Raw genomic sequence first — 20768 nt, forward strand, 5'->3', positions numbered from 1 at the left:
TTTCACACGAACCTCGTTGTACACACTTTGTCCACTAAAAGTCAGCTGTTGTTGCGTGTGACAGAGGTGAAAGACCGTTGAATGCTGCAGTGGCTGGAACGGATGGTTGGGGGTCAGCAGGACGTTAACGCATTAATGTTTTCTATATACAATTGAAGTGGACTTTCTCAGCATCTGCTCAGCTATCCTTCACTTTGTATTTGCCTGTTGAAGCTCATGCTCTCGTTCACAGGCGCAAAGTTCTCCGCCTGTCTGGTGGCATTAAATCTAAAGTGAATTTCGGATTCAAAACATAAAATATTCAACATTCACACAAATGTGACTTCTCTTCTATTATTTAAGTTTGCAAACAATGCAAACAGTTTTGCGCCACAATCTTGCATCTTGAGAGGTTTGTGAGTTTCATAGTCATAAATTCACTCTTGACTTGAGTTTCAATCGGCTTTCCCATTGTCATGTGACTTCTAGAATGCAAGATTTTGGGAGTACCGATTCTGATAACTTGAGTCATAGACTTGTGTCATATTTTCTCCCACATCCACCCTGGCTGCCTTTCAACGAGAGGTGGCGGCTGCGGCATCTTACGTGAATTGTCAAAGGCCACAGAGGTACAATATTCCATTTATTTGTTATTATATTTTATAGCTGACTGCAATTTATTTTAACATGCTCCAAACATTTATAAGACCTTGCTTTTCACTTAATCCATATACTGTATATAAACAATATCATAAAGTAGAGAAAACAAAATTATACTTATACCGTACTTATATTTACGTCCTAAATGTTCATATTGTTATAGTTGCATGTCACTGTAAAACTACAATGGCTCAAACTAGCCGAGACAAATTAATTGTGTTTTTAACAAAGTTAGACAATAAAAATGATTTTTTTCTGATTCTGCTGGTCAAAACCCCGAGAGCTCAACGCTTAAACGAGTTCACCAATTACGCATTAAAGCGTCTACCTCGCATTGGAGTTGGAAAAGCAAGGTGAAGTCTTATAGACAGCATATGAACCACCACTGGAAATGATATTTTCTTTACATTTTACATTTTGGAAAGAGGGGGCTCAGCCCGCTGGAGATGTACAGGAAGTAAACAAATCCAGCATGCAAGCCCATTTCACAAGCAGTCAACAAAGACTGAAAATACTGTGGAAAAGTTGAAAGTCAACAGATTCGCTACGGAACGTCATTTCGTTTTGCTTTTATAGAACAAAAACACATTTTTATCTGTTTCGATTGCTTTTGGTTTAGGACACAAGTGTCAAACTCCAATCCCGGAAGGCCGCTTTCCTTCATGCTTCCAATCTCTCCCAGCTGCTACACACCCGATTCAAATGATCAGCTCATCAGCAAGCTCTGAAGAAGCCTGATAAGTATCCCGCTCATTTGAATCAGGTGTATTGCAACTAGCCGAGATGGAAAACTTGCAAGAAAGCGGCCTTCCGGGACTGAAGTTTGCCACCTGCGGTATACCTCCACAGGTGTTTCTCGTTGTCTCATTAATTTGTTTGTATTTAGTTTCCTGTTTCTTTTCAGTTCTTGACGGTGCTTTGTCTGTCAGTTGTCCTCTCCCCTCATGTTTTGTTACTTTGATTCTGGTAGTTTGATTTTTTTTTATCCAAGTGCTTGTGGTGGGTCGATGAGGCGTTGTGAAGCCTGTTGACACAATGACACGCTGTGTTGATCTAGTGTCACTGACGGCTGCTGGACTTTGAAAAACCCTGCAGGCAACCCACAGACTGAACTGACTGATTTTTATGATGTGTGTGTATATAATATCATTCAAGTTTTTGCATTCATGTATTATTCCATGTTTGAATAATGTGAACATGTATAATCATGTGAAATGTATGCAAATGAGGATGCTTGTGGGCTTTGTTTTTGTACATTTTTATTCCCCCCAAAAAATAAGATTTTCCAATGTTTTGAGTTTCAGCTTGATGCGTTTTTTTTGCACGCAATTTCCTCTGCTGTGGGGTACACACACTCACATGGCCCTGATCTCATTAGACAGGACTGGCAGTCCTTGAGAATGAAGTTCAGTAGTGCCTGATCAAGCAACTGCTTCCTGGAAGCTTGATCGTCAAACATGAAACGTAGAATAAATCAATAATAATTACTGATTCCCAATTAATCATCAAAAAAGCAACTGTGAGAACAAATGTGAATGGCCGCGTACCTGATGTTATCCTTGGTGTATCGGGAACTTCATGCTGCTGTGATTAAAAACTCCAGATAAGCTGTCAGTGAAGTCATGTATTTAATTAAAGTTTTACTTAGCCTGGCAGGTCAAGTTGTAGACAGCAGAGTAAAACATGTCAAAATAAAAGCAAAAAAACATATATTCATGTATAAACATCCTGATTTACTCACAAGCTACATATTACGTACGTATTCATTTCCATGACAGGGTCCTAATAGGTTCAACTATTATGTGTATTAAGGGAAAACAAGATTTCTTTTCATGGGGCCCAAAATCCCTGGCAGCGCCCCTGGATACACACGTTGTCCACTAGATGGCAGCAGATCTTGTGGGCAGGCTGCGAGTGTGAAACACTGCAGCGGCTGTAATGAATGTGGTCAGCGGGACATTGGCGCACATTATAAAACCTGCAGTCGAGACACTGAACCAAGGCGGTGGTCCATCAATCTTAGATTTATGCAAGTCTCTGGAATGAGTCCCCTATGGATTGTGTAGTGTTGCGCGTAGGGCGGTAAAAGTAATAATTCGTATCAGGATCACTGGAAGACGTGGAGAGGATCGGTTTGCACCTGCAGGTTGATGTGGCGCAACATGGCAGCCGCCATGGTGGTGCATTTTGAACGCCTCCTTAATATGCGTGATTGTCTTGCAATGACGTACGGATGCGGCGCAATCAAGTCACGCATCGGCGGGATTCTGCCATAATGGCAGTGCCATTGTATTGTAGTGGGTTCTAATGATGATGATGAGGGTGAAGATGATGATGACGACGTGTACGTGCGCGCTCCCATCAGCCAATCACGGCGCAGCAGCGGGGGAGGGGGGTGAAGGGGTGACGACAATGTTTGGAACGTCACTTGTTCTCTCAGTCTGCACCGCGGCATCACCAGAAGGTCCACCACGGACTCCTGAATCGGCTTTTTTTGGGAACAACTCGTTGGAAGAGAAAAAAATTTAAACGCACCCGTTCACCCACAGGCACCGGCTCTTTTTCGTCTAACGGTCCTCCATGAGATTCTTCAGGCTTACCTTCAAGTGCTTCGTCGACTGCTTCTGAGTCTCCTGAGTCCCACGGCGCCTGCTGACATTTGAAAAAAAAAAAAATCATCTCTTGGCTGTATTTGGGCGTTCCAGCGTGTGGAAAAAAAACGATATATTAATATTCTTGATTGTATTTTTTCTATTTCAAAGAGGCGAAATAAACTGAGAAAATCAGAAAAGAGGGTGCTAAACATATATCTGCCTCTCGGCACGTTCGCCCTCCCTCGTCTAAAAAGCCAGCTCTCTTTTTTCCCCCCCTGAATTTAAATTCCATACTAACAACAACATGACAGCCGAGTTGGAAGAAAGTAAACGAGGTGAGTATGTTGCATCATTATTTGTCATTTGTTACTAGATACGCTCCCAGCTAACGTTGTGCAAAGTGCAGCCTTAGCACTAACATTTGAAGTGCATCGCACAAGTCATCATTTGTCATCACAAGCCGAAATATTTCATCAGTTCCAACAAAATCTCAATTACTGTAGTCTACTGGAAATTGATTTGATGGCTGACATGCAGTCCAGACCCAAATCTTTTCAAACTTCGTCACCCTGACATGCATGTTCCAGTTCCGTTGGATGTAAAATGAATGGAGTGATGTGATCTGGGTTCAAATCTGAGCACACACCTTCCTGTGTTGACTTTATACACGCTTGAGTTTTTTTTTTCCTCACATATTCTGGCTTCTTTCTACAGTCCAAAAACATACATGTAAGGGTGACTGAAGACTTGAGTTGTGAATGTGAATGGTTGTGCCCTGACTGTCAGCTAAAACCGACTCCAGCTCACTTGTGACCCTGACTTGGATAAGTGCTTGAAAATGAATTAATTGAATAATGAGATTCCCCAAACAGAAGTTCAATTTAGAATTATTGTCATCTTAAATCTAGTATAATTTTTATTGTACCATTTGTATTCCTCACAAGGCAGATTTGCGGCCAGGATGTCGCCACAGCCATTCCTTTACCTTGCCCACTTTATGCCTCTTCTGATCACGCACACCCCAAACTGCTCTGATCTGGATTGAGCTGCCTCACTTTTGCATCCACAAGAGTCGGCGACTCTAATCATCACGCAATTGCACCCTTAGGATGACATTGGCCGTTTCTGGTGAACACTCCACTGAGGTGCATCCAAAATGTTGAAAAAGCAAAACTCGTTTACGACCAGCAGAGATGCCCGAGGTGCAGACATAAGCGTGGTCAGTCTAGCGCGCTGTGCTGCAGCACACCAATCATTCTGACTGAGACGCAGACAGGCACAATGAATGTCGGGGGAGGGTTCACTTCGTGATGACAACACAGCCGCAGCATGAGTATAAACATAACAATTTGTCAGGCTAGCACGATGAAGATAAGATGCTGAGCATTTCTTTAAGCCTGAAGCGACAATCCTGCTTTTCTTCCATCCGCATGCATGTGGTTATAAAAAAAACCCGACAACGATACACACCTCGATTCAAAAGCCATTTTTTTGTGATTTTAAAAAAATACCTATCATAAAGATTTATTTTCTGACCATTGAAGTGACCTATTAGTTGTAGAACGCAATTTTAAAAAAAAACTAACGTTTAATCTGTATGAGAGGAGGAGAAAAATCTGACTTTTATTTTGAATTCTAGCAGAAGCCCGAAGGTTCTATCGTGCAATCACTGACTGATATTTGTCTAAGGACCTACTTCCAGTGAAAGAGAAACGGCCCTAAGGCATGATGCTATGCCGTCGCGCTTCACAGCTGCTTTCATCTTCTTACTGATGAGCCCTCTTGTTTGTTTTAAACAGGCATTTTAAAATGATGGTTATGTCAACGTTTGTTTTATTAGACCATAACAAAATCTCGTTTTCAGTTGTAACCAGCCTTAGAAAAAGTAGAGGGAATTATGAACAGTTCCAAATTACTATCAGTGTAAGCTTCTGCTTGAAAAGAAAACATGCCAAGAAAAGCCTCCTAAAACAGCTGAAATGCATTTGGGGTTACTCAGAGGCACTTTAAATGGTGCCAGGTGTGCGCAGACTCCCATTTGATGAGTTTGAATGTGATTGGTTAATCCAGAACACGGCCAGTTATAACAGGGTGTGTACACTTATGCAACCACATTATTATTATTTACTAATTTGCTTCTTGGAAAAAGGGGTTTAGTCACATTAATGGTGAAAAATGTTGGGAAATGATTTCTCATGGTGTATTTCTTTTCTATTAAATAAAAAAAATCTTACATTTGGAAAGGGGTGTGTTGACTTTATATATATTGTAAATTAGCTTCATGCTAATTTTGGGACATTTACGCAGGTATTTTAATACCAGTGTTTTCCATCCTGCATTGTCCCTTTTAAACAAATGATAAAATGGCAAAAATATTTATCTATCTATGGTTAACGTCAATCAAATTGAAGACTATTCACATCTGCCACTCCGTCAGTTAACTATCTTCCCATCTTTTCCCGTCCAGGTCAAATCACCCTCCCTCAACTGGAGGCTGGGGAGATATCCGAAGGTGAGGGTGGGGGATCGGCTCACCCCCTGGCGTCGGTGCCAGGAGCGGGCCCAGGCTGCGCCGAGGGTGGAGGAGCCGGTCCGCCACTGATCCAGGACGGAACTATTGTCGGGGTTGATGCGGTGCCAGCGGTGGAGAGAGAAACCTGGACCAGACAGATGGACTTCATCATGTCCTGTGTGGGTTTTGCTGTCGGCTTGGGCAACGTGTGGCGCTTTCCTTACCTTTGCTACAAGAACGGAGGAGGTGAGTTTCGCTCGCTCTGATCTACTTTGTCATATGATGTGTAAAAATCATGACGTTTGTTGCATCAACAAACGGGGGGGCAAAGTTTGGTCTTTTTTTGTCATTAATCATTCACAGAATTAAGCAAGGAATCAGAGTTCATCAGAAGAGGGTGTTTGAAATGGACATCCAAATTGTAAAAAAAGCAAATTGTGCTTGATGTGGTTGGCAGCTAATCGCATAGCACCTGCAGCAGGTATAAAAAGTCTGCACACCCCTTCTAAATCATTTCAAAACTTTCTCCATAAGCTGTGTAACTGAAATAGAAATTATTTTTTAAATCTATTCAATAAAGGAAGTCATAAAAAAAAAAACCTCCTGATATAATGTGGTTGCAAAAGTGTGCACACCCTCTTAACTGGGATGTGGCTGTGTTCAGAATGAATTAACCATCACATTCTTTCAACTCGTGTTAAATGGGAGTCAGCACAAACAGACGCTATTTTAAGAGCCTCTACTTCACCTCACATCAAGTTCAGCTGTTCAAGTTGACTTTTCCAGACATTTCTTTGCATTCTAGCATGGAGCCTTAAGAGTCCCTCTCAAAAACAAAATATCAGCAAAAGTCTCCTGGAACAGCTAAACCTTATTTGCTGTTAATCAGAAGCACTTTAAATGCTGCCAGGAGTCTCCTGACTCCCATCTGACATGAGTTTGAATGTGATTGGTTAATTCTGAACATAGCAACATCCCATTCTAGGAGGATGTGCGCACTTGTGCAACCACATTATCCCGGTAATTGTCTAGAAAATATATAAATATATATTTTCAATTATGCAGGCTATTGACCACATGAAATGGTTTTAAAGTGATCATCTTATTTTTTTAATATCACAAAACCCTGGCATTTGAACAGGGGTTTGTAGACTTTTCACAGCCCCCCAAAAAATAATTTACACTCACGCGCACAATTTAGAGCAGAGGTGGGCAAACTTTTTGATTGGCGGGCTACAATGGGTTCTAAAATTTGACAGAAGGGCCATGGACCAGGAGCAGATGGATGGAGTGTTTTGATAACCTCACCTCGTCGGAAAAAAAAAATAATAATAATTTTAAATGAAAGTGAACAAAAGCATTACAACAAAATATATGTCTTTGAAAAACCACAGTATTTAGAAAATTATAATATTAATATTAACAAGGTTTATTCATGTAATTTTTTTTCAAGTTCGGTGGGCCGGATTAAAACGTTTAACGGGCCGCATGTGGCCCCCGGGCCGTAGTTTGCCCACGCCTGATTTAGAGTCTCCTTTTTATCATGCATGTTTTGGGGACGTGGGAGGACGAAATGAAAACCCAGGCAAGCAAGGAGACAGCATGCAAACTGGCCATCCGAGGTCAGAGAATTGAATCAATAATAATGCAAATTTGAATTATTCGTAATAATTTCTCGTGATTTCCTCAAGCGCCCTGCAAAGGATCATTAAAAGTACCCGCATTACACGGAAACAGTGCTCGTTTGTTGTGAGCAAATGATAACATGCTGTACTAATATAATGCAAATCACTTAATGTTTGACTAGTCATGTAATACCTGCTGCGGAAGTTTAAACACCAACAAGAATTGGGTCATGGATGCATAGCCTGCTGATGGCTGTCGTTGCCACAAAGGTCCCATAGACCACAGTCAGGGCAAGGTCATGCCTCCTGTGCGGATATTGTCGTCGGGGCACGGGTGTTATTAATGATCTCTTTTACGATCTGATGAGATAAAAAAAAATGGTGGACTTTGTGAGCTCTTGTCATGTGACTGCTATAAATGAAAACAAAAGTAGACCAACACATTTTTATTGCCTGGCTGTGAGCACGTAGCCAAAATGAACCCCCCCACCCCCCACCACCACCACCACCTCCCAACGCCTCCTCTTCCTCCGTTCACTTTATTATAGCTGCTTAACAGATGTACACAATGTCCTGCAGTCACCCTGGCGTACGCCTCTCCACGTGTCCTTTCCATTTTCATCCATGCCAACGTGTCCAATAGTAGCCCGTTCAGATTATAGCCTTTGCCCTTCTCTTATCCTCGCCCCACCCGCTTGTCCATATTTTTACGATGTGTTTTATTGAAATTAAAACCAACGAGTGGTGGTTGTGTGTGTGCGTAGATCTTAGTCCAGCCCTGCCTCTCTCGTCTATGTGTGTGTGTGTGTCTTGTGACCCACAGCTCTGATACCCACCTTCTGGTATCGGATAACAATGGCCTGCTTCACACAGTCCACCCCCCTCTGTGCTCGTGCCCCACACTGTTGCAGCTTTATAAAGGTGCTCTCTCTATGCCTCATAAGGTGGCATATGGACAAGCGATAACAATAACCTGTCCTGTGCGTTTTCTTCCCGGAGCATCCGCTAAACAATTTCATTTTGTGTCCTTGACCAGCCCAGAGTAGACCTTCCAACACAACAACAGTTTCAGATAAGCGCAGAGTCAAACTCCCACTCGGTCACAAACATACGAATGGAATAAATGCCCCATATTTATTTATTTGTGACGCTGCCGCTCGGCCTGCTGTGTAAGGTCCAGTTGTGATCAAAGAGGATTTACTTAAGCCTATTAAGGTCGCAGTTCCCTGTAAGTTCAGCCAATAGGTTGGCTTGGTGGGGAATCTCTGCAAAAGCCTTTTTCTCCACTCATTCCATTCACGCCTCCCATCTCATCTCGTGCTCTCCTCTCTGGCTCTCGCTCTCCCGCCCCTGTCTCTTCTGTTTGAGTCACGCTCACCAATGTTGCCTTATAAGGCTACAGCCCTCTGCTACCGCAGAATGACATGTGAACGAAGCACCAATTATCAATCGATAACGCCGCTTCGGTGCCAGTCGGCGCCGTGCGCACTATTTGATTTTATTTATTTCATTTTTTTTTTGGACAACCCCCTCCTCCGAGCTCCGACATCGGCCCACTTTTTTTTTTTCAGCATCCCTCCTCTGTGATCCATCCATCTTTCCCTCCTTTGCTCATCGCCAGCCTGTGTGCTGCGTCACAGGCGGTCACATGACCACCTCGTTTGCTCTGTAGTGGCATCACGTCGTTGCAATTCTGTGCAAACGTCATCTTGGATTTGCGTTGCCTCGTCCCCCTCGTGTTTGCTCTATTGTGTCTTTCTTATTCACAGGATGCTTTCTATAGATGCTTTGTAAATAACTCGTGTGAAAAGCAGCTAGCCCCCGGGCCAAATGCCGCCAATCAACGCCAAACAAGTCCTCGCTTTCTCTATCAGGACTAATTACTCATGGACAACCCCATCATCTCATTGTCGTCCCGACTCACTTGCGTCTTTATGTGTAGGACGCTGAATGTAGTTTTGTCTCGCCTATGTTTGTATTTCAACACTTGCAAGCTGAAAGTTTTGTTTTATTTGTCTTTTTGCTGTGACTAGTGCAAAATATTGCGGTCCATAAGTAGATGTTCTATAACATGTCACGATATTTGCTCATCAACATTATTTATTCTCGTGTTGTCAACATTGCACACTTGATCAAAGCGGATAATTGATTTTATTTTTAGAATAAGAGGTACAATTGTTTGGTGATGGTGGTGACAGAGAGGAGAAAGTTTTTTTTTTAAATGCCATAAGAAGAAATGTACTTATATGGGATTTATTTGTGGATAATACAGTCATGGGATTTCTTTAATAGGAAAGAAAGAACATTAAATAAATTGCACTGTCGTGACAGGGAGACTGTTGATTACACGAGCAATATAATGTTTCAATGAGGGCCCGACCGATTGATCGGCCAGACGATTATATCGGATGATATAAGGGCTTATCAAGATAATAATAATTGTTGTGACTGACAATGATTTTCTGTGTGAATCCTTCTTTCCATCAAGACGCTAATTTTTAATGTTTGAAACAGATATTTACTGGAGTAAAATGTTGGAATTAATAGGGAAAAAAACTGAAGTTATATTTCGATTCAAAGACTGAGCTTCACAAATAATAGCAGTAGAAAAAAATGTGATTAATCGCAATTAATTACGCACGTTTTTTTGCCATCATTAATTTATTTATTTATTCATTTATTTATTTTTAATGTTTTTTATTTTTGCTTTTTTTTTGGTAATTATCAGATTTATTTATTTATTTTTTGCATTTTTTTTTTCTCTGGTAATTATCAGAATTGGCATCGGCCTAAAATGCAGACCGGTCGGGCCCTAGTTTCAATGTGACAATTTGTTGTGTTTCCTGTTGCAGGTGTGTTCCTCATCCCCTACTTGCTGATAGTGTTCATCGGGGGTATCCCTGTCTTCTTCCTGGAAATCGCTTTAGGGCAGTTCATGAAGCAGGGAGGGGTTTCCGCCTGGAACATCGCTCCTCTTTTCAAAGGTTACTGCTTAGTGTTCGACGAAGAAGAGGACAAAGCGGATGTTATGTCATTCATTCATGTCCTGATCTGCTTCTCCTCCCGACCAGGTCTGGGCTTGGCCTCAATGGTGATTGTGTTCTTCTGCAACACCTACTACATCATGATTCTGGTGTGGGGTCTCTACTTTCTCTTCCACTCTTTCACCAACCCACTTCCGTGGGCCACCTGTGGACACACTTGGAACACCCCCAACTGTACCGAGGACTTTCGCCGCAACTGCCACAACCACAGTACTGCCCAGTTGTCTCTGCCACTGAACGTGTCCGCGACCCTTTCACTCGTTAATGACAGCTGCATGGAGACGGAAGGCATGCGCTCCCCGGTCATTGAGTTCTGGGAGTATGTATCTCTTCTCTTCAATTTGTAACATTTTGGAAACACATAATGCCAGATGCCTTCTGATCTTTCTGGACATTGCTATGAATTCAACTTTGTTGGAATTGTTTGGTGAAGGTCATTTCCTATTCTTGAATGCACAAAATTCCCACCAATACATTATATGGTGATGGAAATTGTAAATATATATATATAAAATGCTGGTCAGAAAATCACTGAACACATCAAATGCAAAATTTTCAAAATGATCATGAGAATCGACGACACATATATGATCAAAATGACTCATTTTATCAAATAACTTGATGTGGAACGTAAAGCCACAACACATTGCAGTTAACAGAGCAATGTATGGGTCATGCCAAAATCACATTCATGGAGTGGAAAAGAAAAATATTACAATTAGGGAAACACTTTAAGAGACTTTCTCAGCATCTGCTAAGCTATCGTTCACTTTGTATATGCGTTGAAGCTTGTGTTCTCGTTCGCAGACGCAATGTTCTTCGCCTCTCCAGTGGCATTAATGAACCTGGCGACATCAGCTATCAGATGGTGCTGTGTCTCCTTGCCACCTGGGTCATTGTTTACTTCTGCATGTGGAAGGGAGTCAAATCTACGGGCAAGGTAGGTTTCATCTTGATTTACATATCATTAATCATAATGATGGATACATTTTGAGTTCACGGAGCATAGTTTAATCATCATGTTTATATCCAGTCTCTTTCTGCTACCGAAGTTATAGGCTATAATTGTGTTGTTATCTGAAGGCTGGAATAACCGTGGCATTTTACCCTTTGACCCCCAATCAGCTTTGGTATAGTGAAAGGATCAGTGTCTAGACTGAAACCCGTAAGAGCTCACATTCTTCTGTTTATTGGGTGGTTGGTTTTTAATCATGTAAATGTGCACTTCTTCAACTACTTCAGTCAGAGATTCAATATACAGTAATCCTCCCTCCATCGCGGGGGTTACGTTCACTCTCATTTTTTTTTAAGCTATTTAACTTATTTAATCCCAGAAATTGTCACTAGAGGAAACCCCTCCATTCCAGCGTTTTTCTGGATTTTAACTGATTTTGCGAGGCCAACAGAATATTGTGTTCTAATGCTATAAAAACATGGAGTAATGATGCAAAAAAAAAAAAAGGCTAAGACGTATAAATACGTCTTTGGGATGCGGGGACTACGTTTTTGAAAACGTATATGTATGTTTTATGGATTGAATGAGTTTTAAAGACTTTTAAAACAATACACGTTTAAACACTACACACATACAGTAATATATGAAGAGAGTGAAGAAGAGCAATGAATAAGGGTAAAATATTGTAGAAACACTTATAAAAAAAAATCGGAGCGTGACCTACGATATAGCGGTGGGATTACTGTATAAATACACTGATCCTTTACGGTGTGCTATTATGAAGAATTTTCAGTGCATTGTTGTAGCTGCTCAATGCAGTGCCATGTTTACTAGCCTACAGTGTCTGGATAGTCTGTACTTGGTCTCCAGTAGCCAAATCTCAAAACCCAAAGGGGAAAAAAAAAAGATTGAGAATCAGCTAACCTGCTCTAAGCCGATTAGCAACGTTCCACCATATTTGCAATTTGGAAAGAGGCCATTCTATCCCCCCACCCCAGATCAAGGCAAATATGTGCTTTCTCAGTACTTGACTTTTACCAAAGCGACTTAGCCTAGACCGTTACTGGGTAGCAGGGGCAGCGTTTTGCGAAGTTTGAAAAGGTTTGCCAAAAACCCCTGCTCCTGCAGGAGGTTTACAAATTGTCTGGCTTTCCATTTTACAGGCTACCTTTTCTTCAAAGTAACTTGACAGGGCCCATTACACATCTACACCGAGGACCTAATGGGCTTAAGACTTGAGTATTTACAAAGCAGGTAATTGCTTAATCAAAGTGATAAAAACATACTTTGGTGCAGTTACTTTTGACCATAACAAATAGACCACATTGATAAGCACTAGTCTGTTTGTAGTCAATACAAATGTATCTTTTTATGCACTTCATTTAATGTGACAAGTTTGAATGTCTTCAACAGTTTACTGTTAATTTTCACTATGTGAGTTCTGACACATAGTATTTCACTACTTCAACTTCACCTACCCATCAAATTCCATCACGTTTCTCCCGTATCTCCTGTTCATCATCTGTATTTTCCCCTCTTCCTCTAGATTGTGTACTTCACAGCTCTGTTCCCGTACGTGATTCTGGTTGTTCTTTTGGCGCATGGTGTCACCCTACCTGGAGCATTAGATGGGATTATATACTACTTGAAACCAGATTGGTCCAAACTAGGAGAAGCGCAGGTAATCTCATATAAGTATTCACTTCTGTGTATTCGTATTTGTGCTTAATAAACACGTCGCTGAATTTTACAACCAACTCTGCTATTCATAAACATCATTACGCCTTTGCGGTAGGTGTGGATTGACGCTGGTACCCAGATTTTCTTCTCTTATGCTATCGGACTGGGTGCCCTGACTGCACTGGGCAGTTACAACCGCTTTAACAACAACTGCTACCAGTAAGTTTGAACACTGTGTGAAAACAGACCCCCATCCACTCTGGAAATAACTCAGCATAACGCAAACCTCAGCCAGACTTGCATGTTGCTTTCTGTGACCTTTGACGTGAGCACGACAGGACAAATATAAGATTTGAAATGTGGAACACAAAACCAGTGCTGTTTCCGGCAACCGTGTTACAAGTAGTTTTAGTCTTAGTTTTAGTCTTCTGGATGAGAGTCATTTCTATAGATGGGTGGTTTTGTGCAGTTTTATTACAGTTGACAACAACTCAAAATGGCTTTAGTTTAGCTGTCGTCACAAATTGACTGGTGAATGGCCTTAAACTAAACAAAATAAAAATCTATTTTGATAGCTAATTTTCCACATAACTGAACGGTAGCAAAAATGATAATGTACCTGAACTGTTGGGGATGCTGCTAATGTTGCTGAAGTCTTGTGTGGCACTCAATTAGCGAGATAACAGGTCCACAATGTTTCAAGCATGGGACAAGATACAGTATGACAAGCCGCCCAGCAAAAAAAAAATCCCTGCGTGCCCCACGCATTATTATAACACACACATACTGTAAGCTAACAAATTGATGTTAGCACAACAAAGCTAACTTTAGCCTGGAGCTAGCTAGCAGTGCATTTGCGCCACAGGTTACCATGTTTAGGTATTTTAAGCTTACTATGAAATTTATCTCAAGCCAAATGGCAAGTTATGTCGTTTGTATAAGATTTCTTGTAACTTCCCACGGAATCAACAACCACGTGCGGACTGTTTATTTGGAATCTGACAAAAAATGGTATCCATTCTTGTCTTGTAAACGAAAACTCACACATGTCTCGTTCTGTAAATAAGTCCAGTAGACTGTTTTAATATCTCAACGCTTGCCGCTTGAAAACGTGTCGTTAGCAGGCTACAGTATAACCTGGTAAATGTTCTGCCCTCTGGCCTATTCTCAGCTTTGACCTTAATTGGTAGCTAAAAAATGAGTTTCAGATCTTGGTGCCTTTGCTAAGATCTGCTTCTCAAACAGACTTAGGCTAGCTCAGGAAAAAAAACACGTCCAGTACATTTAGCTCCCGTGATTTGGTGGTGTTGTTTTTTTTTTTTTTTTTTAATTTGTTGCTAACGGCGGTGATAAATTGAAATTGATATTCTCATAAATTGAAACACTAGAAGCTTGCTTTAGTTGTTGACATAGCTGAATGACTAATTGACCAATAGCAAGCTTAGCGTGGCGGGACAAGTTTACGTGACTGTTAAGTGTTGTCTTAATTGTTTATTTAACGATAAGTGTGGCAAGAGAGGACATTTAATTTCTGCGGCCTCGATCCAATATGCACTGCTTTGTTAACCCCAACCTCAAATGCTCAGTTGTTTTGATTACTCACGTGCCATTAGGATTCCCCCGAGTGATCTCAGACATGCTCGGACATGCCTCCGCTGGATAAGTGAGGCTTATAGCTGCGCCAATTTGTTAATGACCATCGTCAATTAATACCATTATTTCCCTCTGTCAGAGATGATCCGATTTGGCTCGTCGCCAGCACTTGAAAAACTTGGGGAAAAAAAGGGCGAGAATCGGTTCATTTTCCATTTTTATACACGCATGCTACGAGCGGGATTTGTTTAGCTCGAGCCAGTAGCCAACAGGTCTTTCACCCCGTCTCCCCTCAGACCTTGAGCCAAACTTGCTGTTGCCATATTTGCTGCACATCACCACGAGGACTTGTCGAGATATATTTATCTGCTCTTTATCCCCCATTTATCATCCCGGCACAGCCGCTTCTCTTGCCAATATTCCTTGCGTGCGTCCTTGAACAAATTAGGATGCATACTTCTCTCACTTGTTCTCCTATGTTTTGTCTTTGTCGTCATCTTTGTCCAGGGATGCGTTTGTGCTGGCACTCATTAACAGCGGAACCAGCTTCTTTGCGGGCTTTGTCGTATTCTCTGTGTTGGGCTTCATGGCTGCAGAGCAAGGTGTGGACATCAGTAAGGTTGCTGAGAGTGGTAAGTACTCAGAGGATGCTGGAAAACACGGCATGGGAGTTAGGAACGAAATGCCGTTTACGCTGAGTTGTTTGTTTATGTGTAGGGCCCGGCCTCGCGTTTATTGCCTACCCCAAGGCTGTGACTTTGATGCCTCTGGCACCACTCTGGGCAGCACTCTTCTTCTTTATGTTACTTGTACTTGGCCTGGACAGTCAGGTAAGGTTGTCTGTATCAAACATGACATTTCTTTCTCCACTTATTTTCCTTCACATTACTCCGCTTTTTCCACTTGGCATTTCTGTGCAGCGTGTTCGTTCGTTGTGTGTCTGTGCCTACATCTATTGTCATTTGTCAGTGAGCTACTGTCTGAGTCACAGTCATTCTACTGTCCACTCATGCTCTCTCACTGGCTATTCTTTGCCTAGTTTCTTGTCTGTACTGAATGGATCATGTGACAGTAGCGACTACAGCTGTTGCCTTTCAGGTTATTTTGGAGTCTGCCCCTCATGCTATGTTGAAACGTTGCATGCAATGATAATACCTGGAGAATTGTACGTAGTCAGTAAGACGGTGTCAGTTACATCGGCAGTGCCGTGGTATATTTATTTTAAGGGCTGTCAAAATTAAAGCGTTAACTCTGGTGATTAATCCAAAAAGTTTTAACTCAGTTAAATATTTGAACTCAGTTAACTGATTTGATTTACATAAAAAAATAATTTGCATACTTTGCAAATTTTGTGCCATATTAACTGCCTTTAGCACGTCTCAGAGTAAAACACCGTGTTTAAGTTACCACTGGGCCTTGCAAACCAACACTTCTGAAGTGTGGCACTTGTGGGCAGTTTTGAGAAATGTTTCGAAAATAAATGGATGTAAAGATGTCTCCATTTAGATCATATTCAAGAATCCAAGAAAGCTATTAGAACAGTCTTTGAATTAAATATATTTCATATTTGGTGATTTTGCATCAATTCCAAGCTATTATTCAAGTAAATATCTGTTATAAGCTTTGCAAAAAATAGTAGTTGAAAAATTGGATTAATCACGATTAATTTTTGTGATCAATTAGTTAAAAAAAAAATCATCACTTGACAGCACTAATATTAATACATTAACTTTATTAGTATTATCGCGTATATTCTATAGAGCTGGAAAAAAAAATCTAATGACTTTTTCATATACATGTTTCAATGTGACTCTTACATACTTTCACTTTTCATTTCAAGTTTGTCGGAGTCGAGGGTCTGATTACCGGTGTCATGGACATGCTTCCACCCAAGTCCGCCCTGGCCTCCTTGCGACGAGAGGTGGTGGCAGCCATTTGCTGCGTCATCTGCTTCTTCATTGACATGTCCATGGTCACAGAGGTACAAATTCCCGTTCATCACCTCACATGGTTATTCGGGCTTGAAATGAATATTAACCTTTGAGAAATTGGACAACAGCCGAGGTTTATCATTAGCAAAGTCCTGTATGGTTCCTGTTGGCTAGATTATTCATTTATACCAAGCCACCAAAACCAAAGACAGACAAGTGTTACATTAAAAAACATTGATATAGGTAATTTTTACCTAAAAATATGAAACAATCTACCCTCAGGGCCGCTTTGAGGATGTTTTTCCCGACACGTCTCAATGGGCACATAAAACCATTTCTGGCATGACTAAGCAGTCAGAAGGCTCCAAATAGGTCACACATGAAATATTAACTGCAAATTCGTAACATTAACTATGCTTGTGTTCTTTCCTCCTGCCAGGGAGGGATGTATGTCTTCCAGTTGTTTGACTACTACTCTGCCAGTGGCATCACTCTGCTGTGGCAGGCTTTCTGGGAGTGTGTGGTGATTGCGTGGGTCTATGGTAAGATACGAGCTCCGCATTCACTGTGTCTTGATTAACAATCGATGACTTTCTCATCGTTTTTGGAACCTCTTGTCAGGCGCGGACCGTTTCATGGACGACGTGGCCCGTATGATTGGCTATCAGCCCCTTCCGTACATGAAGTGGTGCTGGTCCTACATCACGCCCCTTGTCTGTGTGGTGAGTGCCATTTTGTATTCTTGTCATAATTTGGTGTGCTTGCTGGTGACATTGAAGTGTGATTCTAGGGAGTGTTCCTGTTCCATGTGGTCAACTACAAGCCCTTAACCTACAACACTGTGTACACATACCCATGGTGGGGTGAAATGCTCGGCTGGGCTTTGGCCCTTTCTTCCATGCTTTGTATCCCACTCACTGTTGTCTACAAGCTGCTGCGCAGCAAAGGATCACTGCGGGAGGTCAGTATGTTTGATGGCATGTCCAGACAAGTTTTCTTGTGTTTTTTCTCCTTGTAATTGTCAACTGTGAGAAAGAGTTTGTCACCGTAGTAACTGTTCTTTGCTACTTTTCATTTGAATTGCTTTATGGACAGCATTTGTCAAATTAATATTTATCAGGGGTTTTGAATTTAAGCAACTGGACTTAATGTTTCATTGTTTTCCCAAGAGGCTTGACTACTCATGGAAGATGGTAGCTACGTGGTGTTGTAGGTTTTCATTGTGCTGACAGCAAACATGTATTGGAGTCAGAAATCAATCAACTGTTCATTGTCTATCATCTTCCCATCTTCCTAGTGTTTGGATTGTGATAAACATATCTTAACATTTTCCAAAGATGCACAAGAGCGTGCCTTTCACGTACACCAAGCAGCGTATAGAAGCTAAAGCATGGAGTCAAAATCCCGCCATTCATTTCCCTGTCGAAACATCAACTGTTTAGCCCAACAATATTCTCATCCAGATTTAACGGGGACTCTTTTGTTTTCATAAAATTGTTAGCGTCTCAATGCTATGCTATATAACACTTCTCCAGTCAAACCTTGAACCGAGTACAATAATTCCAAATCAATGTCTCCATTAAATATTTCAAGGAATCGACAACCCAAATATGCAGGCAATATTAAATTTGCCTTTCATTTTTCCTCATGCAGCGCTGGCAGCACCTGACCACCCCAATTTGGGGAAAACATCACCTGGAGTACCTTGCACCAGAGAGTGAGGCCAAACTCCTGCCCCCTGCGGGATCTAAGAATGACCATCTCTTCGAAAGTGCCGTCTGATAGTCAAATTCCCCTACCCACCACAACCAGGGAGCTTAAAGTCAAGGTCGTCCTTTGAACACCAGCTGTTAAATTAGTTAACCTACTGAGAATCAAACTTAGTCCCAACATTGGCGTCAAATGTTACAACAATGCCCAAGCCCTAGGGATGTAATGATTCACTTAAGTCCCGATATTGATTTTTTTATTTTTAAATCGCTACCATGTTTGTCTCGGTACGCTCGTGTGGTGCTGCAGCCATCGACAAAAGCAACTTGCATTGATGTGTAAAAGTTTAGTGTATTTGAAATGGAATCAAAAACTATACACAATGCTGAGTTGCACTAATTCTGTGAGACTCCTTTTAAATAAAAAATAAATAAAATCAAAATACTTTAACATATTTCAATTTACTTGGACACCAATTTTTAGTGTAGACGGGACAGAAATCATATGAATTAATTTAGGGTAATGTACAATGCTAAATACAACTAAAATAAACACCTTGTTTTAATTGAACCTTTATACAAAATGTTTTGATTTGCTTGTAAAATCAAAATACGGTATGAACCTGTGGACATCGCGTGCGGCGTTCCATCTGAAACACGCGGTTGGCTGTGTGTGCTAACTACAGCTGGCTTCCAGATTAGACTATCTTTATGTTGGAAATTAAATTGGGCATCATCCGCAATGTGTTTCGTTTTTAGGGTGCTCGTTTATCACCGTCGTGCTGCTATGAAAGGGAGCTTTACATTGTCTTCAGTAATTTGGTGAAATGCGCCCACTTTCGGACTCTGTTGCTAAAGCTAACACGGTTCAGCCATAAAACTACATTACCCACAATGCTGCTGTTCTGCATCGTGGATGACCCGGATTACCACTCATACGTATATGCTTTGCGGACAAGGCACTGTATGAATGTATTTTTGCAGCAGCAGCAGCGGGCACAATGGCGACTCTGGTTAACATGGCGTTGCGAATCGGTACTTTTTTTTTTACGATGCCTATTTTAATTAGTTTAAATCGATGTTATATCGATTCGCGATGAATCTTTACATCCCCACTAAACCCCACACAAATTGACTTAACATTAGATCGGAAAATAAGTGACGCCCCTCCCATTTATGACAACTGTCTCCTGCCTCTTCTGCTCCTTGACTCTCCTCGACTCACCAGCTCTCCCTTTTTCTGCTTCCTGTGCTGTCCTGTCTCGCGTGTGATCTGTCCCTTGTATTTGCACTTAGGCGCTTTCTGTCAGGGTGGCAGCAACTTCATCCAGTTCGATACAGTCAGAAAAAAAAATCGCCATGTGAATATCAAATAAAATATTAGGGAAACCTCACATCTTCTGCTAAAATGACAGTTGGAGATGTGTGTGTGCGTGTGCCAGAGCTTGGCAGCTGTCTCCACGTTGCTTTCCTCCAATTCAATTCCTTCATTAATTGTACAAAAACACTTAAAAGAAAAAAAAATAAAATGAAGACAATCCATCTCCAAATCCGCTATGAATTTATGTATCCGGTGTTTGTGTAGTCTGTGATTCAGTGTTACCAATATTAGGACTGTATCAGTATTTCCCACCCATGAAAGTTAGACTAGGACTAGAACAATCACAGTAAAGGTGACAGTATGGATGACTATGAGAGACTGAATAAAAGACCCAACAATGAACAGTTTTCATTTTTTTGTATGCATTGATATATTTGTGTTTTGGGGGGATCCTTTGCAAAGTACACCTACATAAACTTTTTCAAGCCACTGAACATTTTAAAGTCACCTGACACAGCATATGAGATATTCGCCAATGAAGAATCGGACGGGTTTATTGAGTAACTAATCTCGCTGGTTGCGTTCACTTCACATTTGTTGAAATTTAAATCAATAATTGCTTCACTCAAAATAGAAATGCCGTAAAATAAAATGCCAACATGTCCCTGAGTCCTTGAAATAGAAAGCTGAAGAAGTCAGCAGAATCAGACGCGTGAATAGGCCTACCGACTATAAATACACCCTCGCTGAGTTTAGTAGTTCCTGCCATCTTAAGCATAACTATGAATGCAATCCCAGCCCATTCTTCAACTTTTGTAGTCATATATTTATAGGATAAAGGACACACCGTGATTGAATATCCCTAATTTTATGATTAACATAATATCTACATGTGATTAGTTGTTGAAGGCAGAAACCAGACTGCATACACCACGAAACACTTACACGTGTCAACATTGTAGTTGGTGCCATTGACATTTTCGTTTTCCCTTCTGCCTCTAATAATAGCTACAAATATACACGCCTATTAGTTCTGTGCAACTTTGTCCAACTCGAACCCCGTCTCTATAAAGCACAACATATGAGCGCTTCACTGACGTATATGTGGCTTATCTCATTCGGCAATATCATAAAAACCCTGTTGTCAGAGCAACAGCTCCCTGCG

At 41.2% G+C, this 20768-nt stretch overlaps 1 protein-coding gene across 1 annotated transcript; it reads left to right on the forward strand.

Moving 5' to 3' along the window:
• Positions 1 to 3059: 3059 nt before the first annotated feature.
• On the forward strand, positions 3060 to 20005 carry LOC148339711 (sodium- and chloride-dependent creatine transporter 1-like). The gene is made up of 14 exons (XM_088291256.1): positions 3060 to 3568; positions 5701 to 5991; positions 10223 to 10354; positions 10442 to 10733; positions 11222 to 11354; positions 12916 to 13050; positions 13165 to 13268; positions 15150 to 15274; positions 15360 to 15472; positions 16483 to 16623; positions 17013 to 17115; positions 17195 to 17295; positions 17364 to 17534; positions 18227 to 20005. Exons 1-14 carry the CDS (start codon positions 3538 to 3540, stop codon positions 18353 to 18355), a joined length of 2001 nt encoding a protein of 666 aa, XP_088147382.1. The 5' UTR covers positions 3060 to 3537; the 3' UTR covers positions 18356 to 20005.
• The last annotated feature ends 763 nt before the right edge of the window (positions 20006 to 20768 follow it).

Source organism: Idiotropiscis lumnitzeri, chromosome 3 (assembly GCF_059441095.1).
Source record: "Idiotropiscis lumnitzeri isolate Australia: NSW breed Sydney's pygmy pipehorse chromosome 3, RoL_Ilum_1.0, whole genome shotgun sequence".
Lineage (NCBI taxonomy): Eukaryota > Metazoa > Chordata > Actinopteri > Syngnathiformes > Syngnathidae > Idiotropiscis > Idiotropiscis lumnitzeri.